General features: G+C 53.2%; 2 protein-coding genes across 2 annotated transcripts in view; one reads left to right on the plus strand and one right to left on the minus strand.

Annotated features, from left to right (window-relative positions):
* Positions 1–9654: 9654 nt before the first annotated feature.
* On the minus strand, positions 9655–18149 carry mul2 (mitochondrial E3 ubiquitin protein ligase 2). The gene is made up of 6 exons (XM_084458484.1): positions 18106–18149; positions 17524–17691; positions 15973–16060; positions 15537–15657; positions 12671–12902; positions 9655–10224 (listed from the first exon to the last, which is right to left on the minus strand). Exons 2-6 carry the CDS (start codon positions 17638–17640, stop codon positions 9760–9762), a joined length of 1023 nt encoding a protein of 340 aa, XP_084314610.1. The 5' UTR covers positions 17641–17691; positions 18106–18149; the 3' UTR covers positions 9655–9759.
* A 521-nt stretch (positions 18150–18670) lies between these two features.
* alg3 (ALG3 alpha-1,3- mannosyltransferase) overlaps positions 18671–22500 on the plus strand; it is a gene marked incomplete at its 5' end in the record, with an annotated part of 13059 nt that continues 9229 nt past the window's right edge. The window contains 2 exons of the mRNA XM_084458352.1: positions 18671–18878; positions 21580–21679. Coding sequence (XP_084314478.1) covers positions 18671–18878; positions 21580–21679 — 308 coding nt within the window. The remainder of the gene's footprint in view (positions 18879–21579; positions 21680–22500) is intronic.

Consider the following 22500-nt stretch of genomic DNA (forward strand, 5'->3'; position numbering starts at 1 on the left):
CTATCCCTCCAGTCTTATCTCTCCAGTCCTATCTCTCTATCTCTCCAGTCTTATCTCTCTCTCTCTCTCTCTCTCTCTCTCTCCAGTCCTATCTCTCTTTCTCTCCAGTCCTATCTCTCTCTATCTCTCCAGTCCCATCTCTCCACAGTGAATCACAGGCTGGCGGCTCCATGACACCCGTGTCTCTGTCCTGTAGTGGACCAGGTGGAGGAGGTGCTAGGGACTGAACAGGTGGAGGAGGTGCTAGGGACTGAACAGGTGGAGGAGGTGCTAGGGACTGAACAGGTGGAGGAGGTGCTAGGGACTGAACAGGTGGAGGAGGTGCTAGGGACTGAACAGGTGGAGGAGGTGCTAGGGACTGAACAGGTGGAGGAGGTGCTAGGGACTGAACAGGTGGAGGAGGTGCTAGGGACTGAACAGGTGGAGGAGGTGCTAGGGACTGAACAGGTGGAGGAGGTGCTAGGGACTGAACAGGTGGAGGAGGTGCTAGGGACTGAACAGGTGGAGGAGGTGCTAGGGACTGAACAAACAGGGAGAGTGAGACGGGCTTTCCAAGCTTGCCTTATAGGTCAGGTTACAATCGGTGGTTAAAATAAGGTTGACAGTATGAGCGAAGCTGTCTGAGCGGACAGGGATGGGTCTGATGGTGGGTATCTGAGGGATGGGTCTGATAGTGGGTATCTGAGGGATGGGTCTGATGGTGGGTATCTGAGGGATGGGTCTGATAGTGGGTATCTGAGGGATGGGTCTGATGGTGGGTATCTGAGGGATGGGTCTGATGGTGGGTATCTGAGGGATGGGTCTGATGGTGGGTATCTGAGGGATGGGTCTGATGGTGGGTATCTGAGGGATGGGTCTGATGGTGGGTATCTGAGGGATGGGTCTGATAGTGGGTATCTGAGGGATGGGTCTGATGGTGGGTATCTGAGGGATGGGTCTGATGGTGGGTATCTGAGGGATGGGTCTGATAGTGGGTATCTGAGGGATGGGTCTGATGGTGGGTATCTGAGGGATGGGTCTGATGGTGGGTATCTGAGGGATGGGTCTGATGGTGGGTATCTGAGGGATGGGTCTGATGGTGGGTATCTGAGGGATGGGTCTGATGGTGGGTATCTGAGGGATGGGTCTGATAGTGGGTATCTGAGGGATGGGTCTGATGGTGGGTATCTGAGGGATGGGTCTGATAGTGGGTATCTGAGGGATGGGTCTGATGGTGGGTATCTGAGGGATGGGTCTGATGGTGGGTATCTGAGGGATGGGTCTGATAGTGGGTATCTGAGGGATGGGTCTGATAGTGGGTATCTGAGGGATGGGTCTGATGGTGGGTATCTGAGGGATGGGTGTGATAGTGGGTATCTGAGGGATGGGTCTGATGGTGGGTATCTGAGGGATGGGTCTGATGGTGGGTATCTGAGGGATGGGTCTGATAGTGGGTATCTGAGGGATGGGTGTGATAGTGGGTATCTGAGGGATGGGTCTGATGGTGGGTATCTGAGGGATGGGTCTGATGGTGGGTATCTGAGGGATGGGTCTGATGGTGGGTATCTGAGGGATGGGTCTGATGGTGGGTATCTGAGGGATGGGTCTGATAGTGGGTATCTGAGGGATGGGTCTGATGGTGGGTATCTGAGGGATGGGTCTGATAGTGGGTATCTGAGGGATAGGTCTGATAGTGGGTATCTGAAGGATGGGTCTGATGGTGGGTATCTGAGGGATGGGTCTGATAGTGGGTATCTGAGGGATGGGTCTGATAGTGAGTATCTGAAGGATGGGTCTGATAGTGGGTATCTGAAGGATGGGTCTGATGGTGGGTATCTGAAGGATGGGTCTGATGGTGGGTATCTGAGGGATGGGTCTGATAGTGGGTATCTGAGGGATGGGTGTGATGGTGGGTATCTGAGGGATGGGTCTGATGGTGGGTATCTGAGGGATGGGTCTGATGGTGGGTATCTGAGGGATGGGTCTGATGGTGGGTATCTGAGGGATGGGTCTGATGGTGGGTATCTGAGGGATGGGTCTGATGGTGGGTATCTGAGGGATGGGTCTGATAGTGGGTATCTGAGGGATGGGTCTGATAGTGGGTATCTGAGGGATGGGTCTGATGGTGGGTATCTGAGGGATGGGTCTGATAGTGGGTATCTGAAGGATGGGTCTGATGGTGGGTATCTGAGGGATGGGTCTGATGGTGGGTATCTGAGGGATGGGTCTGATAGTGGGTATCTGAGGGATGGGTCTGATAGTGGGTATCTGAGGGATGGGTCTGATGGTGGGTATCTGAGGGATGGGTCTGATGGTGGGTATCTGAGGGATGGGTCTGATGGTGGGTATCTGAGGGATGGGTCTGATGGTGGGTATCTGAGGGATGGGTCTGATGGTGGGTATCTGAGGGATGGGTCTGATAGTGGGTATCTGAGGGATGGGTCTGATGGTGGGTATCTGAGGGATGGGTCTGATAGTGGGTATCTGAAGGAGGGGTCTGATGGTGGGTATCTGAGGGAGGGGTCTGATGGTGGGTATCTGAGGGATGGGTCTGATGGTGGGTATCTGAGGGATGGGTCTGATGGTGGGTATCTGAAGGAGGGGTCTGATGGTGGGTATCTGAGGGATGGGTCTGATGGTGGGTATCTGAAGGAGGGGTCTGATGGTGGGTATCTGAGGGATGGGTCTGATAGTGGGTATCTGAGGGATGGGTCTGATAGTGGGTATCTGAGGGATGGGTCTGATGGTGGGTATCTGAGGGATGGGTCTGATGGTGGGTATCTGAGGGATGGGTCTGATGGTGGGTATCTGAGGGATGGGTCTGATGGTGGGTATCTGAGGGATGGGTCTGATGGTGGGTATCTGAGGGATGGGTCTGATAGTGGGTATCTGAGGGATGGGTCTGATGGTGGGTATCTGAGGGATGGGTCTGATAGTGGGTATCTGAAGGATGGGTCTGATGGTGGGTATCTGAGGGAGGGGTCTGATGGTGGGTATCTGAGGGATGGGTCTGATGGTGGGTATCTGAGGGATGGGTCTGATGGTGGGTATCTGAAGGAGGGGTCTGATGGTGGGTATCTGAGGGATGGGTCTGATGGTGGGTATCTGAAGGAGGGGTCTGATGGTGGGTATCTGAAGGCCTCCAGCATCGGTCACCCAGGCGCTGCTCTTGTTCCTCGGGTGGACCCGGGCCGCCGGTGTTGATAAGCTGGAGACTGGGTCACTTGTAACAGGGTTCACAGCGGGCCGGGGTCAGACGAGACGGGGGCGTTGGGCTGCTGCAGGCAGACCTCTCCAGCCAAACTGAGTCTGCTGTCTGTGTCCCACCAACACGCCCTCCACTACTGACTGTCTCGAGTAACGTAACGTCCCCAGCTTGTCCTCTAGCACTGACTCAGTCTAGTAACGTCCCTAGCTTGTCCCCTAGCACTGATGCAGTCTAGTAATGTCCCTAGCTCGTCCCCTAGCACTGACTCAGTCTACCGTCCCCAGCTTGTCCTCTAGCACTGACTCAGTCTAGTAACGTCCCTAGCTTGTCCCCTAGCACAGATGCAGTCTAGTAGCGTCCCTAGCTTGTCCCCTAGCACTGACTCAGTCTAGTAGCGTCCCTAGCTTGTCCCCTAGCACTGACTCAGTCTAGTAGCGTCCCCAGCTTGTCCCCTAGTACTGAGTCAGTCTAGTAACGTCCCTAGCTTGTCCTCTAGCACTGACTCAGTCTAGTAATGTCCCCAGCTTGTCCCCTAGTACTGAGTCAGTCTAGTAGCGTCCCTAGCTTGTCCCCTAGCACTGACTCAGTCTAGTAGCGTCCCTAGCTTGTCCTCTAGCACTGACTCAGTCTAGTAGCGTCCCTAGCTTGTCCCCTATCACTGAGTCAGTCTAGTAGCGTCCCTAGCTTGTCCTCTAGCACTGACTCAGTCTAGTAATGTCCCCAGCTTGTCCCCTAGCACTGACTCAGTCTAGTAATGTCCCTAGCTTGTCCTCTAGCACTGACTCAGTCTAGTAGCGTCCCTAGCTTGTCCTCTAGCACTGACTCAGTCTAGTAATGTCCCTAGCTTGTCCTCTAGCGCTGACTCAGTCTAGTAATGTCCCTAGCTTGTCCTCTAGCACTGACTCAGTCTAGTAGCATCCCTAGCTTGTCCTCTAGCACTGACTCAGTCTAGTAATGTCCCTAGCTTGTCCTCTAGCACTGACTCAGTCTAGTAATGTCCCTAGCTTGTCCTCTATCACTGACTCAGTCTAGTAGCGTCCCTAGCTTGTCCCCTAGCACTGACTCAGTCTAGTAATGTCCCTAGCTTGTCCCCTAGCACTGACTCAGTCTAGTAATGTCCCTAGCTTGTCCTCTAGCACTGACTCAGTCTAGCGTCCCCAGCTTGTCCCCTAGCACTGATGCAGTCTAGTAGCGTCCCTAGCTTGTCCTCTAGCACTGACTCAGTCTAGTAACGTCCCTAGCTTGTCCCCTAGCACTGACTCAGTCTAGTAATGTCCCTAGCTTGTCCCCTAGCACTGACTCAGTCTAGTAATGTCCCCAGCTTGTCCTCTAGCACTGACTCAGTCTAGTAGCGTCCCCAGCTTGTCCTCTAGCGCTGACTCAGTCTACCGTCCCTAGCTTGTCCTCTAGCGCTGACTCAGTCTACCGTCCCCAGCTTGTCCAGACTGGTCTTGGCCGTCACTTCATGGACTCACATGGAAGTCAGATAAACTCAGCTTCCTATGATCTCCATGCCAGGGAAGACAAGTGTGCCACCTGGTGGCAGAAAGATAGATGGCACGTTCCCCTGCAGGTCCATGGTTGTCCAATGGAAGACCTCTTCTATCATTACTTCAAACGGCTAAGGTGCTGAATAAATTAAATGAATAATGTGAGACATCAGTCAGATACAGTGATATGATATAAAAACTATATTACTGTAGCTATGTGTATATCTCTCTCTTAGCGCTACAGTGAACAGGACATGCTGGTGTTTCTCCGTGCTCTGGTCTGGTGCCTCAGCTGTTGCTTGGCCTAAAGCTCATAAAGAATTTGGGGGAATGACCCTCTCTGACCCCTCTGACCCCTCTGACCCCACAAGGAATATACAGCCCCCTCTGCTCCCCCTCTGCTGGCCACCTGCTCCTCTCTCCCCACCCGACCGCTCAGGTGGTCTCTCTTTCTGTTCTCTCACTGCAGATCAATCCAGCCGTCCTCCCGGCTCCTTCCTGTTTGGATACAGAAATACCCCCTCACCCCCAGATACCCCCTCACCCCCACAGATACCCCCACAGATACCCCCTCACCCCCAGATACCCCCTAACCCCCACAGATACCCCCTCACCCCCAGATACCCCCAGATACCCCCTCACCCCCAGATACCCCCTCACCCCCACAGATACCCCCTCACCCCCACAGATACCCCCTCACCCCCACAGATACCCCCTCACCCCCAGATACCCCCTAACCCCCACAGATACCCCCTCACCCCCAGATACCCCCACAGATACCCCCTCACCCCCAGATACCCCCTCACCCCCAGATACCCCCTCACCCCCAGATACCCTCACCCCCACAGATACCCCCTCACCCCCAGATACCCCCTCACCCCCCCAGATACCCCCTCACCCCCACAGATACCCCCTCACCCCCCCAGATACCCCCTCACCCCCAGATACCCCCTCACCCCCACAGATACCCCCCCTCACCCCCAGATACCCCCTCACCCCCACATATACCCCCTCACCCCCCCAGATACCCCCTCACCCCCCCAGATACCCCCTCACCCCCCCCAGATACCCCCTCACCCCCAGATACCCCCTCACCCCCCCAGATACCCCCTCACCCCCAGATACCCCCTCACCCCCACAGATACCCCCTCACCCCCCCAGATACCCCCTCACCCCCAGATACCCTCACCCCCAGATACCCCCTCACCCCCCCAGATACCCCCTCACCCCCCCAGATACCCCCTCACCCCCCCAGATACCCCCTCACCCCCAGATACCCCCCCTCACCCCCAGACACCCCCACAGATACCCCATCACCCCCCCAGATACCCCCTCACCCCCCCAGATACCCCCTCACCCCCCCAGATACCCAGACCTTAACACCCTGGTTCAGAAGCACATCTCCACCCAGACCTTAACACGCGTCCATGTTTAGGGACAGATGCTTTATTGACCACTCACAGTAGTTCCTACAGACAGCCAATCACGTGGCCTGATTCACACGTCTGTGATTCAGCACCTCTCAGAGCAGCGGAGGAGGTCCCTGGACCAAATTAAGGCACAAAGCAACGCAATAGTATGAAAATAAACATCTATTTCTCTAGAACATAATAGTTAGGTCCTGAAATATTTGGATATTGACACAATTTTCATCATCTTGGATCTGTACACCACCATAATGGATTTGAAATGAAACATTCAATATGTGCTTTAAGTGCCGACTTTCAGCTTTAATTTGAGGGTGTTTACATCGAAATCAGGTGTAGGACTTACAAGAGATCTTACATGTGGTCCCGTTTTAAGGGACCAAAATAATTGGACAAACTAACTAGTGTTTTGTCTTTTTAAGAATGTACCAGTTGATTAAGCCACACCTAATGTTTATGATGGCTTTGTTTTGATGTTTCAGCCTAATGATGGCTTGCTTCACTGAGAGTGACAGCTCTTTGGATTTCATAGTGAGAGTTGAGAGCAGCAGATTCCAAATACAAGTCCCACACTTAAAATGAACTCTAGACCTTTTATCTGCTCCTGATAATTGAAATAACGAGGGAATAACACACACATGGCCAGGGAGCAGCCAACTGACCAGGTACTTGTGTTCCCGTTCCTCCACTGCTCACCTGATTGGGATGTAAACCCTCAGATTAAAGATGGAAGTCTGCTCTTACAGCACATCTTCAATGGGTTATTTCAGGTCCACTGTGGTGGTGTACAGAGACTAACATTTATGGACCTAGCTGTACACTTGTTAATGTTCTTACTTTTCCTCACAACTACTCACATTCATTTAACATGTTAAATGTACACATACAAGACTGTACATGTGAATTGTTTGACAAAATGGCATTAAAACATGACATGGTGAGTGTGTGCAGTCTCAGGCCTGGTAGAGGGTCTCAGGCCTGGTAGAGGGGTCTCAGGTCTGGTAGAGGGGTCTCAGGTCTGGTAGAGGGGTCTCAGGCCTGGTAGAGGGGTCTCAGGCCTGGTAGAGGGGTCTCAGGCCTGGTAGAGGGGTCTCAGGTCTGGTAGAGGGGTCTCAGGTCTGGTAGAGGGGTCTCAGGCCTGGTAGAGGGTCTCAGGCCTGGTAGAGGGGTCTCAGGCCTGGTAGAGGGTCTCAGGCCTGGTAGAGGGGTCTCAGGTCTGGTAGAGGGGTCTCAGGCCTGGTAGAGGGTCTCAGGTCTGGTAGAGGGGTCTCAGGTCTGGTAGAGGGTCTCAGGCCTGGTAGAGGGGTCTCAGGCCTGGTAGAGGGGTCTCAGGCCTGGTAGAGGGTCTCAGGTCTGGTAGAGGGGGGGTCTCAGGTCTGGTAGAGGGTCTCAGGTCTGGTAGAGGGTCTCAGGTCTGGTAGAGGGGTCTCAGGCCTGGTAGAGGGGTCTCAGGTCTGGTAGAGGGGGGGTCTCAGGTCTGGTAGAGGGGTCTCAGGTCTGGTAGAGGGGTCTCAGGCCTGGTAGAGGGGTCTCAGGTCTGGTAGAGGGTCTCAGGTCTGGTAGAGGGTCTCAGGTCTGGTAGAGGGGTCTCAGGCCTGGTAGAGGGGTCTCAGGCCTGGTAGAGGGGTCTCAGGTCTGGTAGAGGGGTCTCAGGCCTGGTAGAGGGTCTCAGGCCTGGTAGAGGGGTCTCAGGCCTGGTAGAGGGGTCTCAGGCCTGGTAGAGGGGTCTCAGGTCTGGTAGAGGGGTCTCAGGTCTGGTAGAGGGGTCTCAGGCCTGGTAGAGGGTCTCAGGTCTGGTAGAGGGTCTCAGGTCTGGTAGAGGGTCTCAGGCCTGGTAGAGGGTCTCAGGTCTGGTAGAGGGGTCTCAGGCCTGGTAGAGGGGTCTCAGGCCTGGTAGGGGGGTCTCAGGTCTGGTAGAGGGGTCTCAGGTCTGGTAGAGGGGTCTCAGGCCTGGTAGAGGGGTCTCAGGCCTGGTAGAGGGTCTCAGGCCTGGTAGAGGGTCTCAGGTCTGGTAGAGGGGTCTCAGGTCTGGTAGAGGGGGGGTCTCAGGTCTGGTAGAGGGGTCTCAGGTCTGGTAGAGGGGAGGTCTCAGGCCTGGTAGAGGGTCTCAGGCCTGGTAGAGGGTCTCAGGTCTGGTAGAGGGGTCTCAGGCCTGGTAGAGGGTCTCAGGTCTGGTAGAGGGGTCTCAGGTCTGGTAGAGGGTCTCAGGTCTGGTAGAGGGGTCTCAGGCCTGGTAGAGGGGTCCTGGTAGAGGGGTCTCAGGCCTGGTAGAGGGGTCCTGGTAGAGGGGTCTCAGGCCTGGTAGAGGGTCTCAGGCCTGGTAGAGGGGTCTCAGGCCTGGTAGAGGGTCTCAGGCCTGGTAGAGGGTCTCAGGCCTGGTAGAGGGGTCTCAGGCCTGGTAGAGGGTCTCAGGCCTGGTAGAGGGGTCTCAGGTCTGGTAGAGGGTCTCAGGCCTGGTAGAGGGTCTCAGGCCTGGTAGAGGGTCTCAGGTCTGGTAGAGGGGTCTCAGGTCTGGTAGAGGGTCTCAGGTCTGGTAGAGGGGTCTCAGGTCTGGTAGAGGGGTCTCAGGTCTGGTAGAGGGGTCTCAGGTCTGGTAGAGGGTCTCAGGCCTGGTAGAGGGTCTCAGGTCTGGTAGAGGGGTCTCAGGCCTGGTAGAGGGGTCTCAGGCCTGGTAGAGGGTCTCAGGTCTGGTAGAGGGGTCTCAGGTCTGGTAGAGGGGTCTCAGGTCTGGTAGAGGGGTCTCAGGTCTGGTAGAGGGTCTCAGGTCTGGTAGAGGGGTCTCAGGTCTGGTAGAGGGTCTCAGGCCTGGTAGAGGGGTCTCAGGCCTGGTAGAGGGGTCTCAGGCCTGGTAGAGGGGTCTCAGGTCTGGTAGAGGGGTCTCAAGTCTGGTAGAGGGTCTCAGGCCTGGTAGAGGGTCTCAGGTCTGGTAGAGGGTCTCAGGCCTGGTAGAGGGGTCTCAGGCCTGGTAGAGGGGGGGTCTCAGGTCTGGTAGAGGGTCTCAGGTCTGGTAGAGGGGTCTCAGGTCTGGTAGAGGGGTCTCAGGCCTGGTAGAGGGTCTCAGGCCTGGTAGAGGGGTCTCAGGTCTGGTAGAGGGGTCTCAGGCCTGGTAGAGGGTCTCAGGTCTGGTAGAGGGGTCTCAGGCCTGGTAGAGGGTCTCAGGCCTGGTAGAGGGTCTCAGGCCTGGTAGAGGGTCTCAGGTCTGGTAGAGGGGTCTCAAGTCTGGTAGAGGGTCTCAGGTCTGGTAGAGGGGTCTCAGGTCTGGTAGAGGGTCTCAGGTCTGGTAGAGGGGTCTCAGGCCTGGTAGAGGGTCTCAGGCCTGGTAGAGGGGTCTCAGGTCTGGTAGAGGGGGGGTCTCAGGTCTGGTAGAGGGGTCTCAGGCCTGGTAGAGGGTCTCAGGCCTGGTAGAGGGGTCTCAGGCCTGGTAGAGGGGTCTCAGGCCTGGTAGAGGGGTCTCAGGCCTGGTAGAGGGGCAGTCTCAGGTCTGGTAGAGGGTCTCAGGTCTGGTAGAGGGGTCTCAGGCCTGGTAGAGGGTCTCAGGCCTGGTAGAGGGGTCTCAGGTCTGGTAGAGGGGGGGTCTCAGGTCTGGTAGAGGGGTCTCAGGCCTGGTAGAGGGTCTCAGGCCTGGTAGAGGGGTCTCAGGCCTGGTAGAGGGGTCTCAGGCCTGGTAGAGGGGTACCACCCTCCTGATTGGCTGTCTGCAGACGGGGCAGCGTGCCGCGGGCAGCGCCTGGTAGCAGTCGTAGCAGAGGCACACGTGACCGCAGTCCAGGAGCACGCAGCCGCGCGGCCGGGTCAGACAGACCACGCAGGCGTTCTCCAGGGCCACCTCCGGGTCCTCGGCCAGCTGCTGGAACTCCCTCCTCTCCCGCTCGCGCTCCCGGCGCAGCTTCAGGCCGCGGTAGAGGCGACGCCCCGCCCACAGCAGCGTCGCCACCGCCGCCAGGGCGAACACGGACGCCAGGACCTGCCACGCCGCGGCCGCCGCCTCCCGCTCCTGCCGCAGGGTCTCAAAGTCCACCGTGCTCAGGAAGTACTCCGAGCCGTCGCTGGGAGGACGCAGCTTGAGGAGGCGGTCGGTGTCGAGTATCAGCTCGCCTACACCCGTGAGAGTGGCGCCCACCTACACACACACACACACACACACACACACACACACAGAGAGCTCCAGTTACAGAGTACGTCATCGTCCACGACTACACACACACACGCAGAGGTCTGGTTACAGAGTACGTCGTCATCCAGGATTACACACACACACACACACACACACACACACACAGGTCTGGTTACAGAGTACAGTCAGCCAAACTGCAATGCTTGGTCGTACCACGTGGCCAGAGCCACAACGACAGCGGTGGTCAAATAATATCCCAACCTGCTACAGTACAGTAGGCTGCTAGGCTTCTCTGTACAGTAAAGCAGGCTGCTAGGCTTCTCTGTACAGTAAAGTAGGCTGCTAGGCTTCTCTGTACAGTAAAGCAGGCTGCTAGGCTTCTCTGTACAGTAAAGCAGGCTGCTAGGCTTCTCTGTTCAGTACAGTAGGCTGCTAGGCTTCTCTGTACAGTAAAGCAGGCTGCTAGGCTTCTCTGTACAGTAAAGCAGACTGCTAGGCTTCTCTGTACAGTAAAGCAGGCTGCTAGGCTTCTCTGTACAGTAAAGTAGGCTGCTAGGCTTCTCTGTACAGTAAAGCAGGCTGCTAGGCTTCTCTGTACAGTAAAGCAGACTGCTAGGCTTCTCTGTACAGTAAAGCAGGCTGCTAGGCTTCTCTGTACAGTAAAGCAGGCTGCTAGGCTTCTCTGTACAGTAAAGCAGGCTGCTAGGCTTCTCTGTACAGTACAGTAGGCTGCTAGGCTTCTCTGACAAGCTGGTTGCTGTTGCTTATAATGTAGGCTGTGTTTCTCAGTTTAACCGGTCTGAATTGTGAACAGCTCTTTTGGATTAGCTACAGCAGAGACAGTAGCCTTCATACAATTTGAGGGGCTATCATTTTACCAACTGATCGGACCTCATTCTTTAGATTCAAACCCGGAAACTCAGAAATCCCTCTTTTTCAACCCCTATTGTCAACGACCAGTCAGAGTTAAGACATTAAATATACAATCAATTAATTAATTTAGCACTAAACCAGTGAGGACTATTTCATTTCAACTTGTATTTACCAACGCATGATACATTTATTCGATTCAAGACACACAAACACGGCTGCCCAAGTGGCTCAATCGCTAGGGCAGCAGACTTCAGAAGGGTTCTACTGGTGGATGTTTGAGGGTAGTACATGTACCTTTAGAGTTCTATTAAATCACCTTTAGAGTTCTATTAAATCGTTTTTAAGAAGGAAATACTTATTATTTTGTTATTTGTATCATTATTATTTTAATTCCTTTACTTTTATTACGTAACAACATAACAACAAAAACAGCGGTACAGTAGCCTATCCCTCAAGGTCTGTAGCTGCGACATTTATTAAATAGTTGGTGATGTTGTATCTATAGGAAAATGCCTATCTTCATAATCCAGTATCTAGTCCTAAACTCAGGGTGTGTTAGACTAACTCAGGGTGTGTTAGACTAACTCAGGGTGTGTTAGACTAACTCAGGGTGTGTTAGACTAACTCAGGGTGTGTTAGACTATCCCTATCGTATCTTTGGAAACGTAATTCAGTTCTCTCTCAAACGGTCGGGTCGTCTGAATTGATAGTTTCACACAGCGTCAGCGTTGTGAAAACCTGGGAAGTTTCCAGAAGCCGTCAGGGCGTTTTCCTTCTCACTTTCCTGGATTCCGTTGTCGTGTCAACAGGCGAAAGTGATCTTGTTTTGATAACGATGAAGAACGTTGGGCTGTTAAATTATAACACGTCATGTTAGAGCCCAGAATGGGATTGTAGGATTCAATGTGATTGCTTAGTGGAAATAGGCCACTCTTGTCCGACTCTCGTTAGACAAAAAATGGGCTATATAACATTAATAAAATACATGAGGAGTTTCCGAATGATATGATTTGTGTTCAGACTGATGACTGATGTGCTTCCATACATACATACGTAGCTCAGGGAGTGTGTTTTGAGCAGGTGCTGCTAACTAAAGTCTAAAGTCCAGCCCAAACTCTAAATGCCTATTGAAGGCCTATTGTTATTTCATTTTGTTAGGATATTCTATTCGATTTGATTATGTTCTGCTATTCTAATCTGTTCTGTTATTATTTTACACATTATAATAGTCAAAATGCAATCTCCAAAGATAAGCAGCAGCATTATATAATTTAGACAAGGTGCAATCTCCACTCAAACACTAGATTTTGAAAAGATTTGTAAAAGTCTGACACCCTCTCACAACCAATCCTGGAGCCTTTAGTCACATTAAGATAAAAATAGATAATATAGATGTTTAATTTGACCAGAACTACAAGAGAAAAAGACTGATTTAAGACTGGATTCCACCTCAAACGGGGAGCGTAATCGGACTCTAGCAAAACGCAAACGGATTTTATTCAGACATGAATGTAAATCTTTTGGATGGATGGAGAACATGCGAGGTTATTATGGGATATGCTCCGGACCCGCGGCCCACCTTGACCATCTCCTCCGTCTCCAGCTGGCCCTTGGGCTTCTCCCCGCTCAGGTACATGCCCACCATGTCGCTGAAGCCGTAGGAGGCCTGGTGGAACTTCTCGTGGATGACCTCCATGTTCAGACCGGACGCCTCCAGGGGGCTCAGCACCCTGACCGTGGCCCGGCCTGACCCCGCCAGGCTGAAGGGCACAGCGTTGACCCTCTGGTGCAGCACCCGCTCGCTGTCCATCCTGGAACCAGACGGCTAGTTTAGTCTCTCTGTCCATCCTGGAACCAGACGGCTGGTTTAGTCTCTCTGTCCATCCTGGAACCAGACGGCTAGTTTAGTCTCTCTGTCCATCCTGGAACCAGACGGCTAGTTTAGTCTCTCTGTCCATCCTGGAACCAGACGGCTAGTTTAGTCTCTCTGTCCATCCTGGAACCAGACGGCTGGTTTAGTCTCTCTGTCCATCCTGGAACCAGACGGCTAGTTTAGTCTCTCTGTCCATCCTAGTTTAGTCTCTCTGTCCATCCTGGAACCAGACGGCTAGTTTAGTCTCTCTGTCCATCCTGGAACCAGACGGCTAGTTTAGTCTGTTTTAAAAAGCTGTGTGCTGCACAGACATGGATCATTTCGTGGATAAAGATGGAGGCACCAGAACTAACGGTGAGCTCATTTCCATCTGTAGTCCTAAAGAAATAAACCCAACAGGATGTAGAAAGCAGAGGATGCTAGTGTGAGGACGTGACCGCCCTGCGTCTGTGAGAGCAGTAGCTCAGCAGGTAGAGAAGCTGTCTGGGAATCAGAAGGTTCCGGGTTCATGCTCCTCCCCCCAGCGTGTCTAAGTGTCCTTGGGCACGACAATGAACCCAATGAGACTGAACATTGCATGGCAGCTGCCGCCATTGGTGTGTGAATGTGTGTGTGAATGGGTGAATGACAGTAAATCATTGTATCATCATCATCATTGTAAAGCTTTGGATAAAAGTTCTATAGAAACAGGAGTTCAGGGTTAGAGTGGAGGGGGTGTTGAGGGTGTTGAGGACAGGGTTAGAGTGGAGGGGTGTTGAGGACAGGGTTAGAGTGGAGGGGTGTTGAGGACAGGGTTAGAGTGGAGGGGTGTTGAGGACAGGGTTAGAGTGGAGGGGGTGTTGAGGACAGGGTTAGAGTGGAGGGGGTGTTGAGGACAGGGTTAGAGTGGAGGGGGTGTTGAGGACAGGGTTAGAGTGGAGGGGGTGTTGAGGGTGTTGAGGACAGGGTTAGAGTGGAGGGGTGTTGAGGACAGGGTTAGAGTGGAGGGGTGTTGAGGACAGGGTTAGAGTGGAGGGGTGTTGAGGACAGGGTTAGAGTGGAGGGGTTGTTGAGGACAGGGTTAGAGTGGAGGGGGTGTTGAGGACAGGGTTAGAGTGGAGGGGTGTTGAGGACAGGGTTAGAGTGGAGGGGTGTTGAGGACAGGGTTAGAGTGGAGGGGTGTTGAGGACAGGGTTAGAGTGGAGGGGTGTTGAGTTCAGGGTTAGAGTGGAGGGGTGTTGAGTTCAGGGTTAGAGTGGAGGGGTGTTGAGGACAGGGTTAGAGTGGAGGGGTGTTGAGGACAGGGTTAGAGTGGAGGGGGTGTTGAGGACGGGGTTAGAGTGGAGGGGTGTTGAGGACGGGGTTAGAGTGGAGGGGTGTTGAGGACAGGGTTAGAGTGGACAGGGTTAGAGTGGAGGGGTGTTGAGGACAGGGTTAGAGTGGAGGGGTTGTTGAGGACAGGGTTAGAGTGGAGGGGTGTTGAGGACAGGGTTAGAGTGGAGGGGTGTTGAGGACAGGGTTAGAGTGGAGGGGTGTTGAGGACAGGGTTAGAGTGGAGGGGTGTTGAGGACAGGGTTAGAGTGGAGGGGGTGTTGAGGACGGGGTTAGAGTGGAGGGGGTGTTGAGGACAGGGTTAGAGTGGAGGGGTGTTGAGGACAGGGTTAGAGTGGAGGGGTGTTGAGGACAGGGTTAGAGTGGAGGGGTGTTGAGGACAGGGTTAGAGTGGAGGGGTGTTGAGGACAGGGTTAGAGTGGACAGGGTTAGAGTGGAGGGGTGTTGAGGACGGGGTTAGAGTGGAGGGGTGTTGAGGACAGGGTTAGAGTGGAGGGGTGTTGAGGACGGGGTTAGAGTGGAGGGGTGTTGAGGACAGGGTTAGAGTGGAGGGGTGTTGAGGACAGGGTTAGAGTGGAGGGGTGTTGAGGACGGGGTTAGAGTGGAGGGGGCAGGGTTAGAGTGGAGGGGGTGTTGAGGACAGGGTTAGAGTGGACAGGGTTAGAGTGGAGGGGTGTTGAGGACAGGGTTAGAGTGGAGGGGGTGTTGACAGGGTTAGAGTGGAGGGGTGTTGAGGACAGGGTTAGAGTGGAGGGGTGTTGAGGACAGGGTTAGAGTGGACAGGGTTAGAGTGGAGGGGTGTTGAGGACAGGGTTAGAGTGGAGGGGGTGTTGAGGACAGGGTTAGAGTGGAGGGGTGTTGAGGACAGGGTTAGAGTGGAGGGGTGTTGAGGACAGGGTTAGAGTGGAGGGGTGTTGAGGACAGGGTTAGAGAGGAGGGGGTGTTGAGGACAGGGTTAGAGAGGAGGGGGTGTTGAGGACAGGGTTAGAGTGGAGGGGGTGTTGAGGACAGGGTTAGAGTGGAGGGGTGTTGAGGACAGGGTTAGAGTGGAGGGGTGTTGAGGACAGGGTTAGAGTGGAGGGGTGTTGAGGACAGGGTTAGAGTGGAGGGGTGTTGAGGACAGGGTTAGAGTGGAGGGGTGTTGAGGACAGGGTTAGAGTGGAGGGGTGTTGAGGACAGGGTTAGAGTGGAGGGGTGTTGAGGAGGGGGTTAGAGTGGAGGGGGCAGTGCTGCCCACTGGAGATGGTACTGAGGTTCCTACCAGGTGCGGGCGAAGCTGTTCCACACCAGCTTGTGTTCCCTCAGCATGAGCTTCTGCAGAACCCCCACACTGCCCTCCTGAAACACACTCCTCAGGGGCTCTCCTACAGGCTGGACAGCTCCTACACACACACACACACACACACACACACGCACATTCACGTATTCACATGCACACACACACACACACACACACACACACACGCACATTCACGTATTCACATGCACACTCAAACACCACACGAGTGCGCGCACGCGCACACACACACACACACACACACACACACACACAGGTTTTAACATTTAAAACACTATTGGGGAAGAGAGAAGAGGTAGGAGAGTCTGTGTAAAGTGTCAGTATTGAAATTGGTTAGGATTTTAAACATCCTGTAGTGTGAGCCCGGCATTAGACAGCAGTAAGAAAACTTCCAGATGACCTTCGATGACGACGTACTGCAGGCACTTCCCCGGAGCCACGTTCAAGATGTCTGACAGCTTCTCGTCTAGAGGCAGCCGGGGTGCTTCCTGAAACCACCAGGAGGAAGAACAGTCATCACCTTACATCCAGGATCTTCCTCTGTGGAAGACTTCAAACCCGCTCATATCTCTCCATATTGAGCGTATGAGGCAGTACTCTGGCTCTGCGCTGTGTTGTTTGGGTGGGACCCATGTTAAGGGCAGACAGGTGGGACCATGTTAAGGGCAGACAGGTGGGACCATGTTAAGGGCAGACAGGTGGGACCCATGTTAAGGGCAGACAGGTGGGACCCATGTTAAGGGCAGACCCAGGGCGGGATTCGAACCCACGCTCTCCCGCTTGAGTCGCGCTAACCACTAACACGCTAACCACTAACACGCTAACCACTAACACGCTAACCACCAACACGCTAACCACCAACACGCTAACCACCAACACGCTAACCACTAACACGCTAACCACTAACACGCTAACCACCAACACGCTAACCACCAACACGCTAACCACTAACACGCTAACCACTAACACGCTAACCACTAACACGCTAACCACCAACACGCTAACCACTAACACGCTAACCACTAACACGCTAACCACTAACATGCTAACCACTAACACGCTAACCACTAACCTAACCACCAACACGCTAACCACTAACACGCTAACCACTAACACACTAACCACCAACACGCTAACCACTAACACGCTAACCACTAACACGCTAACCACTAACACGCTAACCACCAACACGCTAACCACTAACACGCTAACCACTAACACGCTAACCACTAACACACTAACCACTAACACGCTAACCACTAACACACTAACCACTAACACGCTAACCACCAACACGCTAACCACTAACACGCTAACCACTAACACGCTAACCACTAACACGCTAACCACTAACACGCTAACCACTAACACGCTAACCACCAACACGCTAACCACTAACACGCTAACCACTAACACGCTAACCACTAACACGCTAACCACTAACACACTAACCACCAACACGCTAACCACTAACACGCTAACCACTAACACGCTAACCACCAACACGCTAACCACTAACACGCTAACCACTAACACGCTAACCACTAACACGCTAACCACCAACACGCTAACCACTAACACGCTAACCACTAACACGCTAACCACTAACACGCTAACCACTAACACTAACACGCTAACCACTAACACGCTAACCACCAACACGCTAACCACTAACACGCTAACCACTAACACGCTAACCACTAACACACTAACCACTAACACGCTAACCACTAACACACTAACCACTAACACGCTAACCACCAACACGCTAACCACTAACACGCTAACCACTAACACACTAACCACTAACACGCTAACCACTAACACACTAACCACTAACACGCTAACCACTAACACACTAACCACTAACACGCTAACCACAGTAGTAGACTGAGCTCCTATAGCAGCTGGGTATGAAGCCAGGCTGGCGGTGACTGGCGAGGCTGCTCACGTTCAGCCTGTCCACCGGTCTCCTCTCCCTGCGGTAGACGTAGTAGCAGAGGCCAGAGAGGGCCAGGCTGGTCCCCAGACACAGCACCTCCACGCTGCCCACAGGAAACTCCTCCATCAGCCCTCAGGTCCCAGATCCACCACTCCCTCACACACCCCGGGGGCAGACCTACAGACAGACAGACAGGCAGGCAGGCAGTCAGACAGACAGACAGGCAGACAGACAGGCAGACAGACAGGCAGGCAGGCAGACAGACAGACAGACAGACAGACAGACAGACAGACAGGCAGACAGAGAGAGAGAGACGGAATAAGCATGTGATGTGGAGCAGGAATATTGTATTTAAAAGGTGAAAGGCCCCTAAAGTACCAGGTAGCTCTTTAACTAGCTAGAGTAATGCTAACGTTAGCTATTAGCACTAGTGCTAGCTCAACTGGGTCAGGAGCACCTGACCTCTATTATGATCTCTTATGTCGAGATATGTTGACAAAGCTATCTATGTACATGTCTAAAATAACACAAAAGAAACGTGAAATACACCTACGCGTTGTTTGTTTATTTATGTAAACATTTAGTTAGTACCTTGTTCAGATTTGTCTCCCGGAAAACGGTCTATTTATGTTTTGGTCACGTGATATGATCCTTGAAGCCGCAATGCATCTCTGAGCTCACTCGGTTTGATTCCCCGGGTCTTCAGAGGGGCGGAGTTATCAGGAGTAATGACCCGGATGAAGACCTGTGGTCGCAACGCGTTGGTCTTTAAACCTTCAAAATGTGCCATGTGAAATAAAGGCATTTTAACTTCACAAACCTGGTGTGCCTCGGCTCGAATTTGGCCTGCATTTTTACAACGTTCTCTTGTTTTGAGATATTTCACCTGACTTTTAAACAAACAAAACTACCTGAATAAATAAATAATAATAATAATAAATACCTGAATAATCCAAAGAACACCTAGGGACACCATCCAAACACCCAGTAGCGCTCCCACTTCTCTCTTCACATGATTCATTATGAAAGCCCGGCTGTGAAAGCCCCCGCCCCGCCGGACTAAGCCGGATGATAAAACCAAATTCATTATACCACGTGACGGGGTTTGCTCATGTCCAGCTGACGCGCGTGCTTCTCTCCTCTCTCTCCCGACATCATGGCCGGCGGTGTGAAGAAGCAGCGGTCTCCCGGTCCTCCCGGTGCTCCCGGTCCCTCCGGTGCTCCCGGTCCTCCCGGGACACTCCGCTCGCTGTGGCAGCAGAAGCACCTGGTCCTGTTCAAGGCCGAGTACACGATACTGGTCGCCTCTGTCCTCTGGTTTCTGGAAATCGGCATCAATGCATGGGTCATCCAGAGAGTTGCATGTAAGTAGATAAATGCATGGGTCATCCAGAAAGTTGCATGTAAGTAGATAAATGCATAAATGCATGGGTCATCCAGAGAGTTGCATGTAAGTAGATAAATGCATAAATGCGTGGGTCATCCAGAGAGTTGCATGTAAGTAGATAAATGCATAAATGCGTGGGTCATCCAGAGAGTTGCATGTAAGTAGATAAATGCATAAATGCGTGGGTCATCCAGAGAGTTGCATGTGAGTAGATAAATGCGTGGGTCATCCAGAGAGTTGCATGTGAGTAGCTCACGCAGCTGTCAGCTGTCATCTCTTGTGATCGCCTTATGAATGAAGTTGGCTACAGTTGAGTTTATTTTTCTTATTTAACCTCTATTTAAACACGAGAGGTCCTGTTGAGATTAGAATCTCTTCCTCGAAGGAGCCCTGGTCAAGACAGCCGCAATAATCAAGCAACAAGTTATAACAACATTAAACAGTATTAGTACACTTCACACAACGCATGAAGCAGCATCAGAGGCACACAACATAACAGCAGCAATACAAGTTCAACAATTAAAACATCATGAAATCACATTATACATAACATAGCAATTCATAGAGTCCTAGGCCTAACTAGAAGCTACAGTTCCCATCAACTTGACAACTTGGTTATCCAGTCCATTCATGTCACCTCTCTGATCAGTAGTAAAACTAGCAAGAGATGTTTGCTTTGTAACTGACTTATTCATCTGGATCTGAGTACAGTCAGTCTTGCCGCCTCCTAGAAGCTAGCTTAGTTTTATTCAGTCACATAGTAACATTTCTACTGCCAAGTTTCAGTCATTGGTGCACACGTCCTCATCTGTCCTCTCCTGTCCTCTACTGTCCTCTCCTGTCCTCTACTGTCCTCATCTGTCCCCTCCTGTCCTCTCCTGTCCCCTTCTGTCCTCTCCTGTCCTCTTCTGTCCTCATCTGTCCTCTCCTGTCCTCTCCTGTCCTCTCCTGTCCTCTCCTGTCCTGTCCTGTCCTCTCCTGTCCTCATCTGTCCTCTCCTGTCCCCTCCTGTCCTCTCCTGTCCCCTTCTGTCCTCTCCTGTCCTCATCTGTCCTCTCCTGTCCTCTCCTGTCCTCTCCTGTCCTCTCATGTCCTCTCCTGTCCCCTCCTGTCCTCTCCTGTCCTCTCCTGTCCCCTTCTGTCCTCTCCTGTCCTCATCTGTCCTCTCCTGTCCCCTCCTGTCCTCTCCTGTCCCCTTCTGTCCTCTCCTGTCCTCTTCTGTCCTCTCCTGTCCTCTCCTGTCCCCTCCTGTCCCCTTCTGTCCTCTCCTGTCCTCTCCTGTCCCCTTCTGTCCTCTCCTGTCCTCATCTGTCCTCTCCTGTCCCCTCCTGTCCTCTCCTGTCCCCTTCTGTCCTCTCCTGTCCTCTTCTGTCCTCTTCTGTCCTCTCCTGTCCTCTCCTGTCCTCTCCTGTCCTCATCTGTCCTCATCTGTCCTCTCCTGTCCCCTCCTGTCCTCTCCTGTCCCCTTCTGTCCTCTCCTGTCCTCTTCTGTCCTCTCCTGTCCTCTCCTGTCCCCTCCTGTCCTCTCCCGTCCTCTCCCGTCCTCTCCTGTCCTCTCCTGTCCTCTCCTGTCCTCTCCTGTCCTCTTCTGTCCTCTCCTGTCCTCTCCTGTCCTCTTCTGTCCTCTCCTGTCCTCATCTGTCCTCATCTGTCCTCTCCTGTCCTCTTCTGTCCTCTCCTGTCCTCTCCCGTCCTCTCCCGTCCTCTCCTGTCCTCTCCTGTCCTCTCCTGTCCTCTCCTGTCCTCTCCTGTCCTCTTCTGTCCTCTCCTGTCCTCATCTGTCCTCATCTGTCCTCTCCTGTCCTCTTCTGTCCTCTCCTGTCCTCTCCTGTCCTCTCCTGTCCTCTCCTGTCCTCTCCTGTCCCCCTCCTGTCCTCTCCTGTCCTCTCCTGTCCTCTCCTGTCCTCTCCTGTCCTCTCCTGTCCCCTCATGTCCTCTCCTGTCCTCTCCTGTCCCCTCCTGTCCTCTCCTGTCCTCTCCTGTCCCCTCCTGTCCTCTCCTGTCCTCTTCTGTCCTCTCCTGTCCTCTCCTGTCCTCATCTGTCCTCTCCTGTCCTCTCCTGTCCCCCTCCTGTCCTCTCCTGTCCTCTCCTGTCCTCTCCCGTCCTCTTCTGTCCCCTCCTGTCCTCTCCTGTCCTCTCCTGTCCTCTCCTGTCCTCTCCTGTTCTCTCCCGTCCTCTCCCGTCCTCTCCCGTCCTCTTCTGTCCTCTTCTGTCCTCTCCTGTCCTCTCCTGTCCTCTGCTGTCCTCTCCTGTCTCCTGTCCTGTCCTCTCCTGTCCTCTCCTGTCCTCTCCTGTCCTCTCCTGTCCTCTTCTGTCCTCTTCTGTCCTCTTCTGTCCTCTCCTGTCCTCATCTGTCCTCTCCTGTCCTCTTCTGTCCTCTTCTGTCCTCTTCTGTCCTCATCTGTCCTCTCCTGTCCTCTCCTGTCCTCTTCTGTCCTCTTCTGTCCTCTTCTGTCCTCATCTGTCCTCTCCTGTCCTCTCCTGTCCTCTTCTGTCCTCTTCTGTCCTCATCTGTCCTCTCCTGTCCTCTCCTGTCCTCTTCTGTCCTCTTCTGTCCTCTTCTGTCCTCTTCTGTCCTCATCTGTCCTCTCCTGTCCTCTCCTGTCCTCTTCTGTCCTCTTCTGTCCTCTTCTGTCCTCATCTGTCCTCTCCTGTCCTCTCCTGTCCTCTCCTGTAGACACAGAGATTGACTGGAAGGCCTACATGGACGAGGTGGAAGGCGTGATCAACGGCACCTACGACTACGTCCAGCTCAAAGGAGACACCGGCCCCTTGGTGTGAGTCTCTACCTCAACCACACAGCTCTCTCTACCTCAACCACACAGCTCTCTCTACCTCACCCACACAGCTCTCTCTCCCTCAACCACACAGCTCTCTCTACCTCAACCACACAGCTCTCTCTCTACCTCAACCACACAGCTCTCTCTACCTCAACCACACAGCTCTCTCTACCTCAACCACACAGCTCTCTCTACCTCAACCACACAGCTCTCTCTACCTCAACCACACAGCTCTATCTACCTCAACCACACAGCTCTCTCTACCTCAACCACACAGCTCTCTCTACCTCAACCACACAGCTCTATCTACCTCAACCACACAGCTCTCTCTACCTCAACCACACAGCTCTCTCTACCTCAATCACACAGCTCTCAGTCTCTACCTCAACCACACAGCTCTCTCTACCTCAGCCACACAGCTCTCTCTACCTCAACCACACAGCTCTCTCTACCTCAACCACACAGCTCTCTCTCTACCTCAACCACACAGCTCTCTCTACCTCAACCACACAGCTCTCTCTCCCTCAACCACACAGCTCTCTCTCTACCTCAACCACACAGCTCTCTCTCTACCTCAACCACACAGCTCTCTCTCTACCTCAACCACACAGCTCTCTCTACCTCAACCACACAGCTCTCTCTACCTCAACCACACAGCTCTCTCTACCTCAACCACACAGCTCTCTCTACCTCAACCACACAGCTCTCTCTACCTCAACCACACAGCTCTCTCTACCTCAACCACACAGCTCTCTCTACCTCAACCACACAGCTCTCTCTACCTCAACCACACAGCTCTCTCTACCTCAATCACACAG

The sequence above is a fragment of the Borostomias antarcticus genome, assembly GCF_949987555.1.
Source record: "Borostomias antarcticus genome assembly, chromosome: 24".
NCBI lineage: Eukaryota > Metazoa > Chordata > Actinopteri > Stomiiformes > Stomiidae > Borostomias > Borostomias antarcticus.

What these genes read in the sequence shown, in the direction of transcription:
- mul2 (XM_084458484.1), bottom strand. Translation starts at nt 17,640, where the DNA reads ATGGAGGAGTTTCCTGTGGGCAGCGTGGAGGTGCTGTGTCTGGGGACC. An exon ending in GACCGGTGGACAGGCTGAAC is followed by an intron (nt 16,061 to 17,523) that starts GTGAGCAGCCTC and finishes TGGTGGTTTCAG; the next exon opens with GAAGCACCCCGGCTGCCTCT. An exon ending in GCAGTACGTCGTCATCGAAG is followed by an intron (nt 15,658 to 15,972) that starts GTCATCTGGAAG and finishes GTGTGTGTGTAG; the next exon opens with GAGCTGTCCAGCCTGTAGGA.